Source organism: Lethenteron reissneri, chromosome 64 (assembly GCF_015708825.2).
Source record: "Lethenteron reissneri isolate LAM-NWPU_2019-01 chromosome 64, ASM1570882v1, whole genome shotgun sequence".
NCBI classification, from domain to species: Eukaryota; Metazoa; Chordata; class Hyperoartia; order Petromyzontiformes; family Petromyzontidae; genus Lethenteron; species Lethenteron reissneri.
The window spans coordinates 11,378,460-11,403,902 of NC_083842.1; the positions used below are offsets into that span (position 1 = coordinate 11,378,460).

General features: G+C 52.4%; 1 protein-coding gene across 1 annotated transcript; it reads right to left on the minus strand.

Moving 5' to 3' along the window:
- Window positions 1-16,069: 16,069 nt before the first annotated feature.
- Window positions 16,070-23,613, minus strand: LOC133359157 (leukotriene B4 receptor 2-like). Its single transcript, XM_061577560.1, has 2 exons — window positions 23,027-23,613; window positions 16,070-16,780 (listed from the first exon to the last, which is right to left on the minus strand). The coding sequence occupies exons 1-2, from the start codon at window positions 23,579-23,581 to the stop codon at window positions 16,148-16,150; spliced, it is 1,188 nt and encodes a 395-aa protein (XP_061433544.1). The 5' UTR covers window positions 23,582-23,613; the 3' UTR covers window positions 16,070-16,147.
- Between the last annotated feature and the right edge of the window lie 1,830 nt (window positions 23,614-25,443).

A 25,443-nucleotide genomic window follows, 5' to 3' on the forward strand; every position in this document is an offset into this window, starting at 1 on the left:
AGTACCGCGTATCGATTGAATCGTCACCTCTGGCTGCATCAGGCGCGCGTCCCTTTGAAGTGATCCCTATTTCTCGAATCGTTATCGCGGTGTTCTTATTTTTTTTGGGTTGGGGGGGAGAAATTTCTCGCATTTTTGTGATTTTCGAGGAAATTCGTTGGGGGTCCTTTTTTTTTTAGACACCAAAAATAAACCTCTTGAAGTCTCATTTTCGAAGGACGTGTATACATCGTGAAAGGCGGCGAAGAAAGGCACGGCCCTGCAATTGATTGAATATTTTCGCCGACTCTTTTGCACGCTGCGACCTTGGCCCTGAATCGCGTCGTGTCAGCGGCAGCAGCAGCAGCCCCCCTTCCAGGTGTGCGCCACGTTCGTTCGACTTCTTTCGCACCGCACACAGCCGATCGCGCCGATCGGAGGCGCAGTGTTGAGTCTATGGAAAGTGTTGAGTCTATGGGCAGTGTTGAGTCTATTGGCAGTGTTCGTCTGTGGGCAGTGTTGAGTCTATGGGCAGTGTTGAGTCTATGGGCAGTGTTGAGTCTATGGGCAGTGTTGAGTCTATGGGAAGTGTTAGTCCACGTGCGGTGTTGAGTCTATGGGCAGTGTTGAGTCTATGGGTAGTGTTGAGTCTATGGGCAGTGTTGAGTCTATGGGTAGTGTTGAGTCTATGGGCAGTGTTGAGTCTATGGGCAGTGTTGAGTCTATGGGTAGTGTTGAGTCTATGGGCAGTGTTGAGTCTACGGGCAGTGTTGAGTCTATGGGTAGTGTTGAGTCTACTGGCAGTGTTGAGTCTATTGGCAGTGTTGGTCTACTGGCAGTGTTGAGTCTTTGGGCAGTGTTGAGTCTATGGAAAGTGTTGAGTCTACGGGTAGTGTTGAGTCTATGGGTAGTATTGAGTCTACTGGCAGTGTTGAGTCTATTGGCAGTGTTGGTCTACTGGCAGTGTTGAGTCTTTGGGCAGTGTTGAGTCTATGGGCAGTGTTGAGTCTACGGGCAGTGTTGAGTCTATGGTGCGGTGTTGAGTCTATGGGCAGTCTTAATTCAATCTTAATTATGGAGCTTTCGTGACTGCAGGAATAATTCTTTGGTTCTTTCGGTTAAGTCACGTCTAAAGATAAAATAATAAATTAAAATAAAAGCTTTTATTTTAATCTATGGGCAGTGTTGAGTCTATGGAAAGTGTTGAGTCTATGGGCGGTGTTGAGTCTACGTGCAGTGTTGAGTCTATGGCCAGTGTTGAGTCTATGGGCAGTGTTGAGTCTATGGGTAGTGTTGAGTCTACGGGCAGTGTTGGTCTACGGGCAGTGTGGAGTCTATGGGCAGTGTTGAGTCTATGGGCAGTGTTGAGTCTATGGTCAGTGTTGAGTCTATGGTGCAGTGTTGAGTCTATGGTGCAGTGTTGAGTCTATGGGCAGTGTTGAGTCTGTGGGCAGTGTTGAGTCTATGGGCAGTGTTGAGTCTATGGAAAGTGTTGAGTCTATGGGCAGTGTTGAGTCTATGGAAAGTGTTGAGTCTATGGGCAGTGTTGAGTCTATGGAAAGTGTTGAGTCTATCGGCAGTGTTGAGTCTATGGGCAGTGTTGAGTTTATGGGCAGTGTTGAGTCTATGGGCAGTGTTGAGTCTATGGGCAGTGTTGAGTCTATGGGCAGTGTTAATCTACGTGCAGTGTTGAGTCTATGGGCAGTGTTGAGTCTATGGTGCAGTGTTGAGTCTATGGGCAGTGTTGAGTCTATGGTGCAGTGTTGAGTTTATGGGTAGTGTTGAGTCTATGGTGCGGTGTTGAGTCTATGGGCGGTGTTGAGTCTATGGGCAGTGTTGAGTCTATGGTGCGGTGTTGAGTCTATGGGCAGTGTTGAGTCTATGGAAAGTGTTGAGTCTATGGGCAGTGTTGAGTCTATGGCCAGTGTTGAGTCTATGGGCAGTGTTGAGTCTATGGGCAGTGTTGAGTCTATGGGTTGTGTTGAGTCTATGGGCAGTGTTGAGTCTATGGGCAGTGTTGAGTCTATGGGTTGTGTTGAGTCTATGTGCAGTGTTGAGTCTACGGGCAGTGTTGAGTCTATGGCCAGTGTTGAGTCTATGGGCAGTGTTGAGTCTATGGGCAGTGTTGAGTCTATGGGTTGTGTTGAGTCTATGGGCAGTGTTGAGTCTATGGGCAGTGTTGAGTCTATGGGCAGTGTTGAGTCTATGGGCAGTGTTGAGTCTATGGAAAGTGTTGAGTCTATGGGTTGTGTTGAGTCTATGGGCAGTGTTGAGTCTATGGGTTGTGTTGAGTCTATGGGTAGTGTTGAGTCTATGGTGCGGTGTTGAGTCTATGGGTTGTGTTGAGTCTATGGGTAGTGTTAATCTACGTGCAGTGTCAATCTACGTGCGGTGTTAATCTACGTGCAGTGTTAATCTACGTGCAGTGTGTATGCACGTACGTCGGTCTTCTTTCGCCCCGTACGTAGCCGACCGCGCTAATCAGAGGTGCGGCTGTTTCTGATTCCTATCCCCAACGTAAAAATCGATGGTGCTACGCGCGATTGAGTGCGTGCATTGTGAGCCTAAACAAACATTTGATAATAAAAAAACTCGCTCTTACAATTAAAAAATTGGCGTTTCTCGTTACGCCAACGCGATGACCTGCCCTCGTCAAGGTAACGCGTGGTTTGTGCGGATTGATTGATGAATCAATTGACGTTTCATCTTCCCACTTCTGTCGTACGGGGTTTTGGATGAAAGCTTCAGGGGCGACGCTCGTGGTGTTAATGTCGTTTCGGGGTAGCTGAGTGGCGTAGTCGTGCATGGAAAAATTCACTCACTCTCAGATGGATCATTCGTGCGCACTGTGAATTGTTCGGCAAACCTAGCTAGCCCCACTCACAACGTGAATTATTAATTAGTTCAAATTATGAATTATTATTCATTCACACTGTGAATTATTCACTAACCTAGCTAACACCACTCACAATGTGAATTATTAATAAGTTCACATTATGAATTATTCATTCACAATGTTAATTTTTCACTAACCTAGCTAGCCCCACTCACAACGTGAATTATTAATAAGTTCACATTATGAATTATTCATTCACAATGTGAATTTTTCGGCAAACCTAGATAGCCCCACTCACAACGTGAATTATTAATTAGTTCACATTATTAATTATTATTCAATCACAATGTGAATTATTCACTAACCTAGCTAGCCCCACTCACAATGTGAATGATTAATTATTTCACATTCATTCATTATCCATTCTCAATGTGAATTATTCCCCAAACCTAGCCCCACTCACAATGTGAATTAATAATTCATTCATGTGACCGGTTGCCCCCCTCCTCCCCCCCCCCCAATACCCTCGACTCAGGAATCGATATCCTGCCCAAACAGCGCGCCACAAACGAGTACCTGGTGCGGTGTGTAGTAAACATCGCCGCTGTAGGAAGACAAAGGCGGCCGGGTGATGGTCACCCACCACCTTGGTGAGCTGTGTCCGGCATTCATAGGTGCTGCTAGCAAACGGCACTTGTCCCAACAGTCTGTGTGTATGTGTCTCTCTCTATGTATCTCTGTGATATCTGTCTCTCTCTGCTTATATGTGTAGGGCTGTTACAGAGGGGCTGTTTGTGTAGGGCTGTTTGCATAGGGGCTAACGGATAACAAACACAGTGGGCGGGGACTCCGTGAGCACACGGGGTGGTGCCCGCAACGACGTCCGTACTGGACGGCGTGAGGGGGGTTTCGATCCTCTAGGGGGGTATAAAAAGGGTTGAGCCAGAGAGCTCGGGGCTCAGTCTTAGGGTAGAAGGGAAGAGAGAAGACCGGCCAGATAGGCCCTGGACTCCCCCTGGGACGCCGCCCTTGTAAGGGCAGTACAGGCTGGAGCCAGTGGCGTGGTCCCGGAACCAGAGTCAGACCTCTGGGATTCCGGGTACCGTAGCCCGACTGACCAGTGTCGGGCCAGACAGCCTCCCCTAGCCCGTTAGCGGAGGACTCGGCTAGGAAGGCTAGCTAGGGGTGAATTCCCAGTTGTACGGGTGAGGGGGCCGATACATCCCTCCAGTATTGTAAGACATTGTGCAAATAAATACGTGTGCCTTACCCCGTTGTCCACGCGTCTTCAAGAACACTTCATCTGGCGTCAGAAGAACCAAGAACATGGACACGCGCCAAACAGCTCGAGCCAGGGAACAGCAAACGGAAGACGCCGCCGAAATTGTCGAGCCCGAGATGGCTCAACAAGACGACGTGCAGCCGGGGCCGGACGCGTTCTTGCCGGAGCGTCGCCATGAAGAGGAGCAGCGGACAGACCACCTGAGGCTGGCTCACGAGAGGCTGGCGGAACTGCTCTACGCCGCTGCCGCTACGCTGGAGAACATCACACGGCTGGGGGCTGGTGGTCCACCGTGGGGCGAGGGGAACCGGCGTCCGGAGCGCCTTCCCGCCATTTCTGAAGATTCAAATTTAGAATTTCCCGCCATCGACGCGGCGACCGCTAGGGGCGTGGCCAACCTCAACCTGGGGTCCGACATCGGCCGCGCTGGGGCTGCCGCATCAACGACGGAGGAGGGCGCGTCATCAAAGCTGCGACAGGCGATGCCATCTGCCGTTCGCGCCGAGACGCAGCCGGGTCGGGGAGACAGCAGCCCACGGGACTCCACGGCAACTGCTGCGCTGCATCAAAGGCTGCCCCCGCTTAAAGAATTCGTGGGCGCAGAGGGCGACTGGAGCGGCTTCCGAAGACGCTTCCTCGCCCACCAAGAAATGGCTAAATGGACAGACGCAGAAGCTCTCAGCGCCCTGCCGGCGCTCCTGGACGGCGACGCGCTTGCCGCCCTAACATCGGCACCGAAGGAAAGGCGCTCTACGTTACCAATGGCGCTGCAGCTGCTGGGAGGGGTCTACGGACCATCGGCGGAATGCAGACAGGAGTTCTACGACCGCAAGCGGGGAGAAAAGGAGTCGCCCCTGGGATACCGAACGAGCCTCCTGGCGATGGCCAAGTCGGCCTTCCCCCGTATGGATGACGACGGCATCGACGCTATGGTGACGGAGAAAATACTCCTCCTGGCTGACGATCTTGACATCGCTGTCGTTGCACAGGAGGACGCGGAAATGACATCGCTCCAGGCGGCGCGGCTCCTCCACGCAAACCTCCTGTCGCTCCGGCGAAAAGCCAGCAGGGCATCGGCGGGGCGTGCGGTGGCTGCAGCCACCCTTCCGACGGAGGAACTCTACGCCGTCGACCACCGACGGCAACAGGCGACGAGTGCACGGCCGGGCCAGGACGGGTCGGGCCGTTCCGACCATTCGTCACCTCCGACGTCGCTCCCGCGGTGCTTTAACTGCGGCGTCCGGGGCCACGTCGCCTCAGGGTGCCGCTCTCCTCGTCAGCGCGGGACGACACCTCACCGGGACGACGGGCCTCATCCCAAGCTCCACCATCAAAAACCGGCGAGTCGCGGCACCCCACACGTTTGGCCCACACACACACCCGTCACGCACTCAAACACCGCGACGAGAGGGGGGCCGGTATCACGCACCATCGCACCATCACGCACCACTCCGGGTACCCATATCGAACCCGGCCAGTGGTCCGTGCTGGCCGATCGTGTGGTTGCCGCATCGTCGGGGTCGTCGGCCGTTGTGGGGTATATCGACGGGGTTGAAGTGCGCATCCTGGTCGATACGGGAGCATCGGCGACTATTATTTCGGAATTAATTTATAATATTCTCCCCGTCCGGAGTCGTCCCTTGATGCCAGTTAACATACCATTCTATGCGGCTAACGGGGGCTCACTTGGCATCATCGGACAAATTCGTGCCCAAATTTGTATCGGGGAAATAAAATTGTCTGGGCCGATTTTTGTTTCTTCCTCGCTGGCGGTTCCGTGCCTGCTGGGGACGGACTTCCTGGCCAAAATGCCGATTGTAATTTTGATCGACCAGGGGTGCATAGAGCTTCCATCGGGCAGACGCATGGCGTTTCTGCCATCGCCGGTTGCGACTCGGACGGCGTTCGCGACGGTGCCGGCGCTCGTGGAAAGAACGGTACGCGTTCCTCCGGGGACGCAAATGCTGGTACCCTTGAAACTTCGGCGGCCCCTCGTTAAGGGTGCTGGGGCACAAGGGGTACTGTTGGGACCGTCTAGGGCCGGGGTTAGTGGACCTGACTTACTACCGGCCCAGACCATAGTGAGAGGGGATGGTGAACCCTTCATCGCGGTCCTAAATGTGGGCTCGCGGACGGTGGTGATCCCACAGGGGACCGTGCTTGCTCACGCAACGCCGGTGCCGTGTGAGGAACCCGCCGTAAATTGCGTCAACACTGTCCCTGCGTCGCGACCGCATTCGGACAGCGATGAAGGGTGGCTCGAGGCGCTTTGTGCGGGATCGACGGACCTGTCCGATTCAGAGCGTCAACAACTTAAAACATTACTGCGAGAATTTTCCGACGTTTTTAGTCGAAATAAATATGATTTGGGTTGCACTCACTTGCTGCGTCACCATATTGACACGGGTGACAGCGCGCCAATTCGCCAAAATCCGTTTCGGTTGAGTCCCGCCGAAAAGGACCATGTCAAATCGGCTGTTGATGACATGTTGGCCGCGGACATCATTTCTCCTTCCACCAGCCCTTGGGGAGCGCCGATCGTCCTGGTTAAAAAGCAGGACGGTTCGTTGCGGTTTTGCGTTGACTTCCGGCGTCTTAATAAAATTTCGGTTGCCGACGCATACCCGCTCCCTCGGATGGATGAATCGCTTGACGCCTTGGCGGGAGCGCGATTCTTTTCCACACTCGATTTACTTTTGGGATTCTGGCAGCTTCCTCTGGATGATGAGTCAAAGCCTAAAACTGCTTTTCGTACACCGCACGGCTTGTTTCAATTCAACCGGTTGCCGATGGGCTTACACTCAGCGCCGGCAACTTTCCAGCGTTTAATGGAATTGGTTTTGGCTGGACTGCAATGGGAGTCGTGCCTCATTTATTTGGATGACGTTATCGTCTTTGGAAAAACCTTTGATGAACATCTCCAGAGGTTGCGGGCGGTTTTCCTAAAGATGCGGGCTGCTAATTTGAAATTCAAGCCCCAAAAATGCCATTTGTTGCGTGATTCGGTGCGTTATTTGGGGCACATCGTGGGACGCTCAGGTATTGCTACCGATCCCGCCAAAACGCAGTGTGTCAGCTCCTGGCCGACTCCCACCTCGGTGGGAGAGGTCAGGAGTTTCATTGGGTTCGCGTCGTATTATCGACGGTTTGTTGCTGATTTTGCGACAATTGCTAAACCCCTGCACGCTTTAACATCTAAAGGGGTTCGGTTCCACTGGGGTCAAGAGGAGGAGGCTGCGTTCCGCTCCCTTCGGGACGCCCTGGTGAAAGCCCCTCCCTTGATCTACCCTGATTTTTCGAAGCCCTTTTTGCTCGACACCGATGCGAGCAACACGGGTATTGGGGGTGTGCTTTCCCAGGTGGTTGATGGCGTTGAACGGGTGGTCGCATACGGTAGTCGGGTGTTGTCTCCTGCGGAGCAGAGATATTGTGTCACCCGTAGAGAACTGTTGGCAATTGTTTTTTTCATCCAACAGTATCGCCCATATCTGTACGGTCGGCATTTCACCGTCCGCACAGATCATGCGGCACTACAGTATGCCCTGCGGGTTCAACAACCATCGGGACAGTTGTCTCGATGGTTGGAGGTTCTCCAGGATTTTGATTTTGAGACCACTTACCGTAAGGGCGTTCGCCATACCAACGCGGACGCTCTGTCACGCATGCCAACCACCTCGGAATGTGCATGCCTCCTGGGGTCGGGACGTTGCAGACCTTCAGGGGACGCATCGGTTCCGATCCTGGCAGCCACCGACGACGACGAACCACTGCCTGATAATTCGATCAAACAACAGGGAAGGGATTCCCTGTTGGGGTTGCCCGTCACTGAGTGGGGGCGCCTCCAAATGGAGGATACCTCCCTCCTCGGGTGGCGTCGTCGCGTCGGGGGTGCTGGCCAGGGTGAAAGGTGATTCGGGTGCATGGGAAATGGTACAGGGTCTGCTCATGCATTGGGACGCAAAATTACAGCGACATCGGCTGGTCGTCCCTTCGGAGTTGCGAGGCAAAGTGGTGTGGGCCGCGCATGAGCGCCTGTTACATCTGGGGACTCTAAAGACCCTTGCACTGATACAACTAGATTTTTTTTGGCCTGGTATGACAAAGGATGTTGGGGATCTTTTGAATTCATGCCCGCGGTGTGCGCAACGGAAACCGCCGGCACGGGAGTCTAACCCGCCTTTACAATCAATCAAGGTGTCCAGAATAAATGAGCTTGTCGCGCTGGACATCTTGGGCCCATTTCCCGCCACCCCCAGGGGCAATAGGTATTTGCTGACAGGAGTCGAGTATTTTACGCGCTGGCCCATGGCCTGGCCCCTTGCCAACCAGTCGGCAGCAGCCATTGTGGACGCCTTTGTTCAGGGATACGTCCTGGACAAAGGTGCTCCGGAACGGCTGCTGACCGACCAGGGTAAAAATTTTTCAAGCAAATTACTTAAACAAGTTTGTGACCTCTTAGGCACAAAGAAAATTCGGACCTCCCCGTATCACCCACAGACAGACGGAATGGTCGAGCGCCTGCATCGCACCATTTCGTCAATGATGGCACAGCAGGTCTCAGATTCTCAGACTGATTGGGACCTGCATATTCAGGGGGTCTTGGCGGCATACCGGATGGCACCCCATGCAGCTACGGGATTTTCCCCCTTTTACCTTATGTACGGTCGCGAACCCGACCCGCCTGTTCGCGCCCAGCTGCAGATCCCCGACCCGCAAGGAAAAACTAAATTGGCTGACCACGTCAAATTTAATCTGGCTAAATTAACAGAGGCGCGGGATGCTGCGAGGTTGAACTCGGACCTCCGTCAAAAGGCGAACGAGCGCCTCAGGCTGGGTCGGGCGCATGTAATACAGTGGAAACCGGGGGACAGGGCATGGTTGCACTGTCCCCAAGTACCCCTGGCCACCTCCCCTAAGCTGGCGCGGCCGTGGCGGGGCCCCGTGGAAGTGGTCGAGGTCTTGCGACCACAGTGCGTGCGCATTCGTTGGGGGAAGCGGCGATGGTTCGTGCACCCCTCTCGGTTGAAACCTTTCGTCGCGGTACACAAACCCACTTCACACATGCGTGGCCAGACGTGTGGGGGGTCGACCGACTCACTAGCTCCGTCTCCACCGCGCTCACCTAATGCCTTGCCGGCCGTGCCACCTCCAGGTGCATCGGGACTGACGAGCCCGCACCCACCTGCTGCTGCAAGGGACGCCGAGGTTCCCGCGACGTCAGACGCGGACTCTATACAAAACGAACAACCGCCACCGGCGGGTTCGCCACCCGGGATTGCCCCGTGTGACGGGCCTGCAGCAAGGACACGCGCAAAAATGCGCAGACTCTTATAATGCATTGGACGAACATTTTTTTCTTCTTCTCTCTTACGTACGGTTGCGTGGTGCTGCGTCGGTGGGGAGCTCCTAACACATTTTTTTTGTGTTGTGTTGCATGTGTGCTGCGAGTTCCCTGCTTAACCTGTATATATGCGTCGCTCTTACGGTATTCGTATTTATTCAGGGGGGGTGCGTCGGATTGTTCCCTTCGGGGTTGTGGGTTTTGTTGTTGTCATTGTTGTTGTTGTTGTCGTTGTTGCTGTTGGTTCCTTCATGTTAGCGTTAAAAACGTTTTTTTTAAGGCACACGCGGGTATCCAGGGGTTAAATAGCCTTTATTAAAGTTGTTGCAGCCGGGACGGCTGCGAGCTGTACAGGGGGGGGTGATGTAGGGCTGTTACAGAGGGGCTGTTTGTGTAGGGCTGTTTGCATAGGGGCTAACGGATAACAAACACAGTGGGCGGGGACTCCGTGAGCACACGGGGTGGTGCCCGCAACGACGTCCGTACTGGACGGCGTGAGGGGGGTTTCGATCCTCTAGGGGGGTATAAAAAGGGTTGAGCCAGAGAGCTCGGGGCTCAGTCTTAGGGTAGAAGGGAAGAGAGAAGACCGGCCAGATAGGCCCTGGACTCCCCCTGGGACGCCGCCCTTGTAAGGGCAGTACAGGCTGGAGCCAGTGGCGTGGTCCCGGAACCAGAGTCAGACCTCTGGGATTCCGGGTACCGTAGCCCGACTGACCAGTGTCGGGCCAGACAGCCTCCCCTAGCCCGTTAGCGGAGGACTCGGCTAGGAAGGCTAGCTAGGGGTGAATTCCCAGTTGTACGGGTGAGGGGGCCGATACATCCCTCCAGTATTGTAAGACATTGTGCAAATAAATACGTGTGCCTTACCCCGTTGTCCACGCGTCTTCAAGAACACTTCATATGTCTTGTCTATGTGCCTCCGGTTCTGTGTTTTATCTCTCTCTCTCAAATTTAACATTCTCAGGAAGAGCGTAATCAACCAGGTAGGGTGTTGACTGTTATGTTATCCGATGCTCTGTTGTATTATATTAAATTTCTAAGTATACTAGATTTGTGTTTCGATTTCATTTATACCTGATGATGATTGCTTGTGTTGCAATTGAAACGTTGTATGGTAGTTTTTAATTTATTATTTTCTCTTTATACGTGACTTTACCGAAAGAACCAAAGAGTAGTCTGTGAAGGCATTACGGCAAGGGGGGAGCCTTTGTCTTTGTGTTGATGTTGGTACACGGGGGGCTAAGAACGCAGCAAGTTGGCACAGTCGGGGGGCACAGGTGGTGGTGCATCGTTCAGTCGACCCATGGCACCTGGGATCTGTCCCGTGACCTCCTGCTGCCAGCGGGCGTTCGACACTTCACGTGGCCTTAACGTGCACATAGCCTGGCACAGGCGCCGTGGTGACGTCACCTTCACTTTGTGGCGAATGGCGGTTGTTATTGTTGTTGTTGAACTTCTTCTGGGGAGCGGTTCTGTAGCGATTAGCGCTACTGCTGCGCTACGAACCCGGCGACCCGAGTTCGATTCCCGCTCACGGCCACGAACACCACCAGTGACGGATTATCTGAACCGGTCCTGGGCCTCCCCCCACCCCCCTCCTTCTAGGTCGACTCAGCCTCAAACGAGTAGCTGGTGCGCTGTGTAAACATCGCCACTGTAGGGAGACAAAGGCGGCCGGGCGTGGTACCGGTCAACCACTCCCCGTGTGCCACAGTGCCGGCCTTCGTAGGGTGCTGCTCGCTAACAGCACTTGCCCCAACAAGTCTGTTAAGGCTACACGGGGGACCTTTGTCTTTGTTTGGTGGTTTTGCGTTTAATTGGGAGATGATGCACAAGTGGGGGGCCTTCAAAGTGCCGGGTATAAATAACACATTCCTCCTGCGGAGGGAGCTGGTAGGAACGTCGGGTTGCTCGGTCAATGGCCAGGGTCAACGGCGGCGTGGTGTATTCCGCAATTATGCCCGACTGTGAGGGCGGGCACAAGCCGGCGTGAGTAGGTTAAACGTTGAGTTTTATAAGGGCACCACGGGGTGACCAGCCCCGCCCCACCCAGCCCCACCCTCCCCACCCAGCCCCTCCCCTCCCCACCCAGCCCCTCCCCACCCAGCCCCTCCCCACCCTCCCCTCCCCTCCCCACCCAGCCCCTCCCCACCCAGCCCCTCCCCACCCAGCCCCTCCCTCCCCACCCAGCCCCTCCCCACCCAGCCCCTCCCCACCCTCCCCTCCCCACCCAGCCCCTCCCCACCCAGCCCCTCCCCACCCAGCCCCTCCCCACCCAGCCCCTCCCTCCCCACCCAGCCCCTCCCTGCACGACGGACGGACGGACACAATAATCCCCTGTGGGCTGGTGTAACCAGTGGGTTCCTACCAGTAATAGAGAGCACCTACCTCGGGTGTGAGTTAGAGTGTTGTGTGCACCGGTGCTAATGAACGGCATTAGGGGCCGTCCATAAATGACGTCACGCGATTTTTGACGATTTTTGACCCCCCCCCCCCCATCGTCACATGGCGTCACAAAAAGTCAGACCCCCCCCTCAAATATGACGTCACAAAGCTCTGCCCCCCCCCCCCAAATTAAACAGGCTTCAGATCGCTTTAAACTATTGTCATTGTAGTGCGTATTTAATGTGGCGCTGCACTCTGATGTTGTAGGAGAAAACATTTATTACAAAGTCTATTTAATTAAGTAGAACGTGTTGTCTATATTTATTTAAAGTTGCGCATTTTGATGTGACGTCATATTTCTCAACACCCCCCCCCCCCTCGTCACACATCGTCACAAATGTCTGACCCCCCCCCCCCCCGCCTAGGTGCGTGACGTCATTTATGGACGGCCCCTTAGCAACATAAAATGAATTCCGTCTCCGCGTGGTCGTACTGCAACAACACACGGAGTGCGACGCACGGAGAGTGACACACAGAGTGGTTATACAGAACGTGATACACGAAGTGAGTGACACACAGAGTGTGACACACGGAGAACCTGACACACGGAGTGTGACACACAGAGCACGTGACACTCGGAGAGTGACACACGGAGTGGTTATACAGAGCGTGACACACGGCGTGTGACACACAGAGCGTGACACACGGAGTGTGACACTCGGAGAGTGACACACGGAGTGGTTATACAGAACCTGACACACAGAGTGGTTATACAGAGCGTGACACACGGAGTGTGACACACAGAACCTGACACACAGAACCTGACACAGAACCTGACACACGGAGCGTGACACGCGGAGTGGCGCAAATCGGCTCACGGATCGTTGTGAGAAAAATTCAACGGCATTTATTTTTTATTGTTCAAAATCTCCAACGCGAGTGAGCGAGTTTCTCGCCTGCAGAGGAATCGCCCCAGGGACGTTGCAGAGACAGCCGATGTCGAGAAGCGAATCCGAGATCAAAGGTGAATCCGAGTTGAATCTAAACAGGGAAAAAAGTAACCCGTAAAAACAAAGTTTTTCACTATAAATCCTTTATATGCGTGGCATCGGTTTTATTTTATTATTCATTTCTGTTTATCTTGAGTAAGAGTTTCATTTTTATGACATTGGTATTTTAAATAAAATATGAAAAAAAATCCTAAAAATGGAACATTTTGGAACAAATTTTTTTCACGAGAATAAATTGTCACGCACAACGAGTCTGCGTGCAACATGTCAGCTCGATTGGATCACGGGAAGTGGGTTAAAAAACGACCGAAAGATTTGCACGGTCATAAGCGCGCACGCAAGCAAGCAAGTGAACTTAATATAAAGGATTTAAAAAAACACCCTCGAATTCCAGATCACGGTGGAACTCTCCACAGCCACTCTCAACCTCATTCTCCTCTCTACACCCAAGGAGCCAAGGCCCATGGCCACTTTGTTTCCCTGCCGCAGCCACCGGCGTCTGGAACTCCGCGGGCATCACCTCGTCTGGTGTACAGGAGGTCGTGGGTTCGATCCCGACCCTGACGACGCCTGCTGCTGTATATTTGGAGTTTGCGGTGTCTCTCTCTCTCATCATCATCACGGTGGCTAGGATATATTAACTACCTCGCCTGGTATACAAAAGGTCGTGGGTTAGATCCCGACCATGACGCATGCTGCTGCTGTATATTTGGAGTTTGCGTGTCTCTCTCATCATCATCATCACGGTGGTTAGGAGATGTTAACTACCTCGCCTGGTGTACAGGAGGTCGTGGGTTCGATCCCGACCCTAACGCCTGCTGCTGTATTTTTGGAGTTTGCGTATCTCTCTCTCATCATCATCACGGTGGTTAGGAGATGTTAACTACCTCGCCTGGTACACAGAAGGTCGTGGGTTCGATCCCGACCCTAACGCCTGCTGCTGTATTTTGGAGTTTGCGTGTCTCTCTCTCATCATCATCACGGTGGCTAGGAGATGTTAACTACCTCGCCTGGTATGCAGGAGGTCGTGGGTTCGATCCCGACCCTGACGCCTGCTGCTGTATATTTGGAGTTTGCGTGTCTCGCTCATCATCATCATCATCACGGTGGCTAGGAGATGTTAACTACCTCGCCTGGTATGCAGGAGATCGTGAGTTCGATCCCGACCCTGACGCCTGCTGCTGCTGCTGCTGTATATTTGGAGTTTGTGGTGTCTCTCGCTCTCCCCCCCCCCGTGGTCGCGTGGATTTTCCTCGGCGTCTTCCGGTTTTTCCCCTCCACATTTAGAAACGCGCGTTTAGAGTCTTTGGCTGCTGTCAATTTCCAAGTGACGATGAGCCACTTCGTTTAGCCATCATTTGTGATATCCGCAGGTTGCTTCTGAAAGAGAACCAGAGACCTATCGTTCGGCGGGCCTCACCTGGTTAAAAATAACAAGTTTAGAGTTTCATATTCTTGGTTCGTTCGGTAAAATCGCGTAGAAGGGAAATTACACTGGTCAACACACTTTTTCTGGCATAAGGTATTCCAACGGTTTTAATGTAATTTTGGGGTGCTGATTCCAACTCAGTTTTTGTCTATCACATCAGGTTTTTGAGATATCAAATATTGCATTTTCAATAAAAACTGCAGAAGATAAATATTAAATAAATGTTGATATTTACATAAAATGATATTATAAACACACTATCCTAAACATACAGCACCATATTTTAACACTAAAGCAGTCACTGACTCGCAACAACTTGCAATCATAAGTGACAGAGTTAATTTCGGGTAAAATCAATGAAAATGGGGTATGCCGATAGCATAAAAATGAGATGTGATAGAGCAAATCTGAGATCAGATTTGGAATCAGCACCCTGTGAAATTAGTCTAAAACAGCTGCAAAAGTCCAGGCCAGAAAAAAATGTTTTATTTTGTTGACCAGTGTAATAAAATGATAAAAATGAAACATAACAAAACATTTTCTTGCTGTATTTTTCACACCCGATGACGATTGCTTGTGTTGCAATCGAAACGTCGTGAAAATTTTAATAGTTTTATTTTTGTTATTTTATTATTTCCCTTCTACGTGACTTTACCGAAAGAACCAAGAATATGAATCCCTGCAGTTACGAAAGCTTTAAATCGACATTTAAGTTTAGAGTTTATTTAAAGTTTGCACCTCCCCCACATTCCAGATTGAACAGCTAAAGATAGTTTTTATTTTTTTTGTTTGAAGAAATGAGCGTAGAGAATTATGCATTTACATTGAGTGTAATAAATCGTTTTTCTTTTTACATAAATAAATAAATAGTTTTGCGATATGCAGGCTTCTCGTAACATTCACCCGGCCCTGTCTGCATCGCCCCAACCACGCGGCGTCCCTGGATCAGATTGACAACAAATATCTTTACAACTTTTTTGTGCGTGTTTAAATCGTTGTCCCAGCCCGCACCGCAACATCCGATGAGCACGGCTTGGCTACGTGCGGTGCAAAAGAAGTTCAACGTGCATCCGCACAGACTGCCCCCGATCACGACCGCGTTCAGATGCATCCCCTTCTGCGTCCGTCTGGAACGCGCTCTTCCATCCGACATTTTGGACGCCCCCGGAGCTCTGCAACTTTGAGATCATCTCCGTGGAAAACTCATTTGTTTAGAGATTCTTTTCGTCATCATTGGAACCTCATTTGCCAGTAAAAAATATGAGAATTGGTTTTTTACCCTTCTATCTGGCAACAAAACTGACACCTTTTTTTTACAAGGAGTCATGTTTGCATAGACCACAATACCTGCAGCCATAATGCAAACAACAAACATAACTATGATAATATATGCACTGTCCTTGAAGTTGATTGGTCCACACCCGAGACAGCTTTCCTTAGAGCCTAGTCTCACATGGTGTTGGACCAGATGACGCCAAAAGGCGCAATCAACTTCAAGGACAGTGCATACATTATCAGAGTTATGTTTTTTGTTTGCATTACGGCTGCAGGTATTGTGGTCTATGCAAACATGACTCCTTGTAAAAAAAAAGGTGTCAGTTTTTGTTGCCAGATAGAAGGGTAAAAAACCAATTAGCAAATTCTTTTCCTGTTTAGTTTGTTGTCCTTCCCCCCACCCCTCTCCCCACCGCACCTCCGATGCGCGCGGTTTGGCTACGTACGGTGCGAAAAAAGTTCATGCACACAGACACGTACGGCACAGTGCCCCCCCCCCCTCCCTCCGTGTCCATCCGACGACTCCCGATCGGACACTCAAGACCGCTCTACCGCACCCTGTCCGTCATCCGCAACCACGACGATCCATCTCCTCCCTCCTCCTCCCTCCTCACAGACTCGCCATGCGCAGCTGCTGGCTGAAGCTGATGGAGCTCTGCAGCACGTCCGCGTGAACGGGCGGCAGCTCCACGTCCACCCTCGACCTTCCACCACCACCACGTCCACCACCACCAGCACAGCCGTCGCCACCACCACCACAGCCGTCGCTACTCCTCCTCCTGCTGCTCGGCTGCACCGCCACCGACCTACACCTCCGCCGCCACCACCCCCTGCCCCAGCCACCTCCTCCACCACCTCCACCACCACCTCCACCACCACCACCTCCTCCACCTCCGCGTCCAAGCGCGGCCCAGAGGCGACTGCGTAGCCCGCGGTTGCCGGCGACGACGAGGTAGGGGCTGCACACCGAGTGGAGCATTCCGACGACGCGAGCCGCGAGCACGGCGACCTTGTCGAGGGCGAAGAACATCGAGACGAGGACGTGGGTGCCCCAGCAGAGCACGAAGAGCAGCGCCAGGAGGACGAGCACCTTGGCGGCGCGCACCTGGCGCACGAGGCGACGCGGGGCTCCGTCGCCGGCGCTGTCCGTCAGCACCTGGCGGCGTCGGCGCGTTAGGAGGAAGGCGACGATTTTGGCGTTGGCCAGCACCATGCCCACGACGGGCGTGAACTCGTAGAGGACCTGGTGGGGGGTAGATTGGGGTGTGTGGTGTGTGTGTGGGTGTTGTGGTGTGGGTGTGGGTGGGTGTGTGGGTGGTTGTGTGTGGGTGGGTGTGATTGTGTGGGTGTGATTGTGTGTGGGTGGGTGTGTGGTTGTGTGGGTGGTTGTGTGGGTGAGTGGTTGTGTGAGTGTGGTTGTGTGGGTGAGTGTGGTTGTGTGTGTGTGGTGTGGGTGGGTGTGGGTGGTTGTGTGTGGTTGTGTGAGTGTGGTTGTGTGTGTGAGTGTGTGGTTGTGTGGGTGAGTGGTTGTGTGGGTGAGTGGTTGTGTGGGTGTGAGTGTGTGTGTGGTTGTGTGGGTGTGTGAGTGTGGTTGTGTGTGAGTGTGGTTGTGTGTGGATGTGGGTGAGTGGTTGTGAGTGTGGGTGGGTGTGTGAGTGTGGTTGTGTGTGTGTGGTTGTGTGTGTGTGTGTGGTTGAGTGTGGTTGAGTGTTGTGTGGTTGTGTGGTTGAGTGTGGTTGTGTGTGTGAGTGTGTGTGTGGGTGAGTGGTTGTGTGTGTGTTTGAGTGTGGTTGTGTGTGTGTGTGGGTGTGTGGTTGTGTGAGTGTGGTTGTGTGTGAGTGTGTGTGGTTGTGTGTGTGAGTGGGTGTGTGGTTGTGTGAGTGTGGTTGTGTGTGGATGTGTGTGTGTGTGTGGTTGAGTGTGATTGTGTGTGTGAGTGTGTGTGTGGGTGAGTGGTTGTGTGTGTGAGTGTGGTAGTGTAGCGGTTAGCGTACTCCACTATGAACCCGGCAACCCGGGTTCGATTCCCGCTCACGGCCAACACCAATGACGATTATCTGAACCGGTCCTGGGCCTCCCCTAGGTCGACTCAGCCTGAAATTACCAGGTGCGGTGTGTAAACATCGCCACTGGGGAGACAAAGGCGGCCGAGCGTGGTGCTAGCCACCCACCCCCTCGTGTACCGTGCCGGCCTTCATAGGTGCTGCTCGCTAACAGCACTTGCAACCAACAGTCTGTTCAGGACACACGGAAAAAATCTTTGTCTGTGTGTGCTTGTGTGTGGTTGTGCGGTGGGTTTGGTGGGTGTTGTGTTGGAGACAACGCCGGATTATCCCAGGAGCACAAGTAGCTACATATGTAGCTACTACTACATGTAGTGCGGGGCCCGTAGCTACTGCTACACGTGTAGTAGCTGCTACTACACGTGTAGTAGTAGCTACGGGCCCCGCACTTTCAAGGGCCCCCCGCGCTCAACGCTTTCAAGCTATAAATTCCGGTTCAGTGATTCTGCACTTGCTCTATTACTATAGTACTATACCGCCTTCGACTTTTACGAACGACCGGGTGTTTAAGCTTAGAGATTTGTCGTATTATATGGCTGTATAGGGAATGAAAAAATGCAATCGTTTTACTATGCAAGTAAAAAAAATACGTTTTAATATTTTCGTGTTTTTTTTATTCATTTAGGACCCCTTTATAACAGCATATGCTAGAGGCCCCGCACTTAGCTTCATCCGGCACTGGCTGGGGATGCGGACGGAGTGGGGCGGGGGGGGGAGTGGTAGCGTGGGCGGTCAAGCGGAGCCATGCGCTATGAAGCCGGCCACCCTCCGACGAGCACGGTCGGCGAAGTACGGCGCGAAGGAAGTTCAAGATGAACGCACGACGAGCCGTGTTCGATTCCCTCTCACGGCCACCGAGCTGTGGATTATCTGTGGCCAGGTCGCTTTGGAAACACATTCCTCCTGCGGAGGGAGCTGGTAGGAACGTTGGGTTGCTCGGTCAATGGCCTGCAGGGTCAACGGCGGCGTGGTGTATTCCGCAAATATGGCCGACTGTGAGGGCGGCCACAAGCCGGCGTGAGTAGGTTAAACGTTGAGTTTTATAAGGGCACCACGGGGTGGTACCAGCCCCTCCCCACCCAGCCCCACCCCTCCCAACCCAGCCCCACCCCTCCCAACCCAGCCCCACCCTCCCCACCCAGCCCCTCCCCACCCAGCCCCACCCCTCCCACCCCCCACCCAGCCCCACCCTCCCCACCCAGCCCCTCCCCACCCTCCCCTCCCCACCCAGCCCCTCCCCACCCTCCCCACCCAGCCTCTCCCCACCCTCCCCTCCCCACCCAGCCCCTCCCCACCCTCCCCTCTCCACCCATCCCCACCCCTCCCATTTTTGAATGCACGACGGATGGACGGACGGACACAATAATCCCCTGTGGGCTGGTGTAACCAGGAGGTTCCTACCAGTAAAATAAGTGAATGCCTTGCCTGGTATGATGAGGGGGGGTAGCGGGGGGGGGCAGGGGGGGCAGGGGGGGCAGGGGGGGCAGGGGGGGCAGGGGGGGCAGGGGGGGGCAGGGGGTGTCCTTTGTGAGTCGTTCCGCCTCGGTACCTCGACTCGTCTGTCACAGACCACCTCGAGAACGCCAATGTCGCGATCGAATCCGTGAAGTCAAATTTACGAACGCGTTTGATGTGAGCTTACATTCGGACGGTATTGATCGTTGGCAGATTGCTTATTTTTTTTTATTGTTTTTATTTTTTTCTCACGCCCGCAGATCGCCGTACACAAGCAAACTGCGTGAAACTGAATTGAAGTGTCTTCTTGGTTCTTTCGGTAAAGTCACGTAGAAGGGAAATAAAACAATAATAAAAATAAAACATTGTAAAATACAATTTTTATTATTTTATTATTTCCCTTCTACACGACTTTACCGAAAGAACCAAGAAGATGAATCCCTGCAGTCACGAAAGCTTTAAATTGAATTGAAGTGGATTAAACTGCACGCGTCAATGCCGCGTTGTGATTCACCATCTGCTCCTTTAACCCTTTCCCATTCCGATGATGTGTACGCACGCTCTTGATGACGTGCGCGCACGTCCCGATGACGTGCTCGCATGCTTCCAATGACGTGCACGCAAGTTCCGATGACGTGCACGCACGCTTCGATGACGTGGGCGCACGTCCCGATGACGTGTTCGCACGCTCCGATGACGTGCTCGCACAACGACGTACGTGTACGATGACGTACGTGTACGATGACGTACATGTACGATGACGTACGTGTACGTCATCTGAACGGAATCGGAAGTAGTATGCCACGCGGGAGGACGTGTGGCTATCGTAGAGTGGCGGCGGACGTGTCACTAGGGTTCTCTGCGGCGAGCGCAATGTCTTTAGAAACAGCGGCGCTGCTGCTACGCCCCCCGAGATTCGGCGGTGAATGGGGTCACTCACCCTACGACTTGCAGTCATCTCGGAACAGGATAGGGTTAAGAGTAAAGTGGTGGCGGTCTGCTACCACACTGAGAGTTTGACGAGGTGAGAACTCGCTCCGTACCATCACAGGAGACCCATGACACAGAGCGAAACAGCTTAAACGGCCCTTGCTGCTGATGTAAATATAAAATCCACGTCTCACTCAAGAGACCAGGATATAGTCTAATTTGCAAGAGAGAGAAAGAATCAGAATACGTTTAATATACTGGAGGAATCCGATGAGCTCAAAATCAGGTATGGATTTTATGTCTGAAAATCTTCGTGGTCAAATGAAAACTTCTTTTTTGTGTGTGTCTCGTTTCCATCAGTGGTTGGTAAATTCAATAAGCCCTGGGGTGGGGTGGCGTTAGAATGACATGGCGTCAAGAGGTCAGGTTCAGATTCTTTAGCAATTTTCAGCAAATAGATATACGGTCAATACTTACATCGGTAGTTCAATAAGTCCTGTTTTGTTTACTCACCAACTCCATTTCAATCGCAGTATCGGTGTCACATTATAAGACGAAGACATTCATTCCCATTCTAAGCTAAACTAAAACTCAAGTATTTTCTTATGTGACCAGGTAAGGCCCCACTGAGCTATGTAGCTCTTAAATTTCGATTTAAAGCTTTCGTGACTGCAGGGATTCATCTTCTTGGTTCTTTCGGTAAAGTCACGTAGAATGGAAATAATAAAATAATAAAAATAAACTAATAAAATAATTCTCACGACGTTTCGGCAACAATGCAAGTAGCCGTCCTCAGGTGGAGAACAGGTCTGTCGAGGAGACTTTACCGAAAGAACCAAGAAGATATGTAGCTCTTGTTCAGAAGCGACCTGGCTTTCAACGAAGTGAAAGCTTATCACGTGGACATTTATATGAGTGGCACATTGATTGTAAACGTGGAGGGGAAAAACCGGAGGACCCGGAGAAAAATCCACGCGGCCACGGGGAGAGAGAGAGAGAGAGACACCGCAAACTCCAAATATACCGCAGGACGTCAGGGTCGAGATCAAACCCACGAACCTCCCGTACACCAGGTGATGTGATTAACATCTCGCCACTACGACTGCCTACTAAACTCTCGTGGAAAACATTGCATCACTCTGCGTCAGAAGTGGCAAGGTTTACATTAATAACTAATTAGCGTTTGAATCACCGCCAACGGCAATTTTTTGCCATCGCAAAGACCGCAGCTTCGTACACTTTGGCGCTCGTTAGCAAAAAGCCATTCAAGGCAAGGCACGGCAGTTGCGATTGCGGCTACACAACCTATACCAGGGGTCGTAGAGTAAATCCAATGCGGTCTGCGACATTGGTCAACAACAAAAAAAAACATGTTTTTCTGGCCTGGACTTTTGCAGCTGTTTTAGACTAATTTCAGGGTGCTGAGTCCAAATCTGATCTCAAATTTGCTCCATCGCATCTCATTTTATGCTATCGGCATACCCCATTTTCATTGATTTTACCCGAAATTAACTCTGTCACTTATGATTGCAAGTTGTTGCGAGTCAGTGACTGCTTTAGTGTTAAAATATGGTGCTGTATGTTTAGGATAGTGTGTTTATAATATAATTTTATGTAGATATCCACATTTATTTCATATTTTTCTTCTGCAGTTTTTATGGAAAATGCAATATTTGATATCTCAAAAACCTAATGTGATAGACAAAAACTGATGCCAGATTTGGAATCAGCACCCCAAAATTACTTTAAAACCGTTCGAATACCTTATGCCAGAAAAAGTGTGTTGACCAGATCCTTCAACGGAGGAGGAGAAGGAACAGCAAAACGACACCAACTCTCTCTCTCTGCTGCAGCCCTCTCGTCGTGGTTTAGCAGACCTCGACATTGGCGTTGAGCTCCTGAGCGCGCTGATGTCATTGTACGCAAGAAGAAGAAGAAGCAGAGATAAGAAGAAGAATAATGCTCCAGGTAGCTCCTGCAAGTCAAGACGCTATGGCGGCCTCTTCATATATCTCTCTCTCTCGCACAACCGGTGAAACGAATGAAACTCAACACCGAATCGATCATTTAATGATGGATATTATCAGTATCGCCATCGCATTCAGCCTACGCATCTGACTAAAAAAAATCACACGCTCCGAAACGACCCCTCCGACGGAACATCGCCGGCGTGCGCGCACCGATCCGATCGCACGAGCGGTCCAGACCACGGGCATCCCGGTGAGATGAAGATGGACGGATGAACGACGGACTGCGTGAATCATCCTGCAAATAAACTTTTAAAATTCTTTTTTACCGGGTAAAGACCACGAAACAGAACAAAAAAGCCATTAGCAGCTCTCTTACAATTTTTTTTTCAGAAAGCGACCTGGCCACACGTGATGATTGATGCAAGTGGCTTATCATCATCATCACCAAAATCATCATCATCACCAAAATCATCATCATCATCATCACCACCAAAATCATCATCATCACCAAAATCATCATCATCATCACCAAAATCATCATCATCATCACCATCGTCACCAAAATCATCATCATCATCACCAAAATCATCATCATCATCGCCATGGCAAGTGTGAATTTAGAGCAGCGGCCAAACACTCCGAGCAGAGCAGATTTCTAAACGTGGAGGGCGAAACCCCGCGGAAGGAACGAGGATGACGAGGAAGAGGAGGAGGAGGGGAAATAAAAATCCACGCGACCACAACTCGCGAAGCGCGCACTCCAAATGCACAACAACAACAAACAACAACAAACAGCAGGCAGGCAGGCGCCGTCACGCGAGGTGAGTGCGAGCTAAGATCTCACCGCGCCGCGAGAAGTGGGTGAGCTCGCTCGGTGCGGGCACGGTGGGGGCACGGTAGGGGGGGGGGGGCACGGTACGGGCACGGTGGAGGCACGGTAGGGGCACGGAGCTGGCACGGTACGGGCACGGTGCAGGCACGGTGCGGACACGATACGTTCACGGTCCGGGCACGGTGTGGACACGATACGGGCACGAACGTTCACGGAACGTTGCACGGTGCGACCCTCACCTGCTGGAAGATGTTGTAGGCGAGGAGTCGCTCCCCGCCGCGCACGAGGCGCGGGTTCGCGGTGCACACGCACGCGTCTCCCGCCGTGTCCGTGCGCTCGAGCAGCGCCACGTAGGGCAGCGCCGACGCGCAACAGAAGAGCCACGCGGCGGCGGCGGCTCGCGGGGGCCACCGGGAGCCCTCCATGCGCGCCACGAGCACCGAGGGACGGCACACGTGGCGCAGCTTGCCCAGGCGGTACAGGCTGAGCATGAGCGTGAAGTTGGCGCTCAAGCCGATGGTGAAGTACATTGCGGCGCCGATGACGCTGCAGGGCAACGCGCCCAGGAGGCACTCGCGGGCCACGTGCGACACGAGCACGGAGAGGTTGCGGAAGACGATGTGGAGGAAATCGGCGAGAGCCAAGTTGAGGACCAGGAGGTCGCCCACGGGCAGCAAGGTGGTGCGGCGGCGCCGGCGGCTGGCGAGGATGAGGAACGCGTTGGCGGGCAGGCCGGCCACGGCGAAGAGCGCGTAGAAGATTATGTTGGTGATCATGAGCGAGGACATCTCCATGGCGGTGGCGGTTGCCACGTGGCTGAATTCTCATCCGCTGCTGCTGCCGCTGCTACTGATGCTGCTGTCTTCCTGCCTCGCTCCACGCTCCCAAGACACCAAAATTATAAGGATTTCCTCCCCCTCCCCCCGTATACTCTTAACAGACTGCTGGGGTTTCAAGTAGCAGAACGCCACTCTCGACCGCCCGCCCGCCTTTGTCTCCCCCGAGTGGCGATGCGTTTTTGCTATTTTTACGCACCGCACCAGGCACTCATTTGAGGCCGAGTCGACCTAGGGGAGCACGCACCAGGACCGGATGAGATGATATCGTCACCGCGAGCAGGAATCGAACTCGGGGGGGAGGGGGAGAGGAGGGGGTCGTGGGGAGTTCGTGGCGCAGCGCACGAACTTCTACGCCGCCAAGCCCCAAGCCACCGCCACAAACGATGTTCATCGCTCAACTCCCAACTCGTCCCGATCGGCCTTAAAGGTTACACACACACACACATGGGGAGAGAGGGAGGGAGGGTGCGCGTGTGCGCGCGTGATTGATTTAGAACTGCGTGGAGCAAAAGCCCTGGAGGAATCAATATCTGATGTTGTTGTTGTTGTCGTATTGAGTGGGAAGGTAAAAGTATTATGGCTTGAAGCGCTCCTGAGATGGCTTTTGGCTCATACCACCGAGCGTGGAATGCTTCGCAACCGGAGGGAGCTCTCGGAGTGGGGATATCATCCAGAGCGGTCGCGTCTAAGGTTCTAGACTGCAGGGCTGGGGGGGGGGGCGTATGAGGCCCCACGAAAATCATTTGGTGTGGCCCTGCCAAGGCAACCGAAGGCGGGACTCGAAATTCAATAAATCTCGGAGCAAACCTGGAAGATTAGTTGCGAGTAGCAGCAACATCATCAATAAGCCAGCTAACATCACCACGCCTCGCCCAAAGAGAAGCAGTTCCAGCCATCGCATTAGGGGCGAGTTAATTACATATTTGACCAAATATAACAGGCTAGTAGTAGGTTTTTACCCTTTTAACTGGTACAAAAACTGACACCTTTATACAAGGCATCATGTTTGCAATAACCACAACACAAGCAGTCAAAATGTAAACAAAAAGAAACAACTCTGATGATGATAATGATATGCACTGCCCTTGAAGTTGATTGGTCCACACCCGAGACAGCTTTTCTTAGAGCCTAGTCTACATTGGTGTTGGACCAGATGACGCCAAAAGGCGTATAACTCAAAGACAGTGCACTATCAGAGTATTGAGAGCTCGGGTAAGCATTTACACTATGAGACATCTCCTTTACCAGTGGCAAAATATAGTAGTAGGTTTTTACCCTTTCAACTTGTATAAAGGTGCCAGTTTTTGTACCCGTTAAAAGGGTAAAAACTTACTACTATATTTTGTCACTGGTAAAGGAGATGTCTCATAGTATAACAGGCTAATTTTACAGTTGATAATTGTGTATGGCCCCGCGAATGATGTTATACATATCCAAATGGTCCTTGGCAGAAAAAATGTTCCCCACCCCTGATCTAGAGTCGAGACCACGAGAGAGTCGAGACAGCTCTGGAGAGGTCCCCTGCCTCTCTCCCACCTCCTACTCTGAGCAGGGGGCGTTTTGGACGACGCTGGCACGCTGGCCAAACTGCTTAGAAGAGATTGCGAGTAACCCACGCGCGTTAACCCCCACCACACGCGGTCCCTGCCGAGGTGATTGAGACTAAGAAGTGAACAGAATCGCGTACGCGGGGCGCCGCGGTGGCTAGGAGATGTTGACTACGTCGCCTGGTATACAGGAGGTCATGGGTTCAATCCCGACCCTGACGCCTGCTGTATATTTGGAGTTTGCGTCTCTCTCTCATCATCATCACGGTG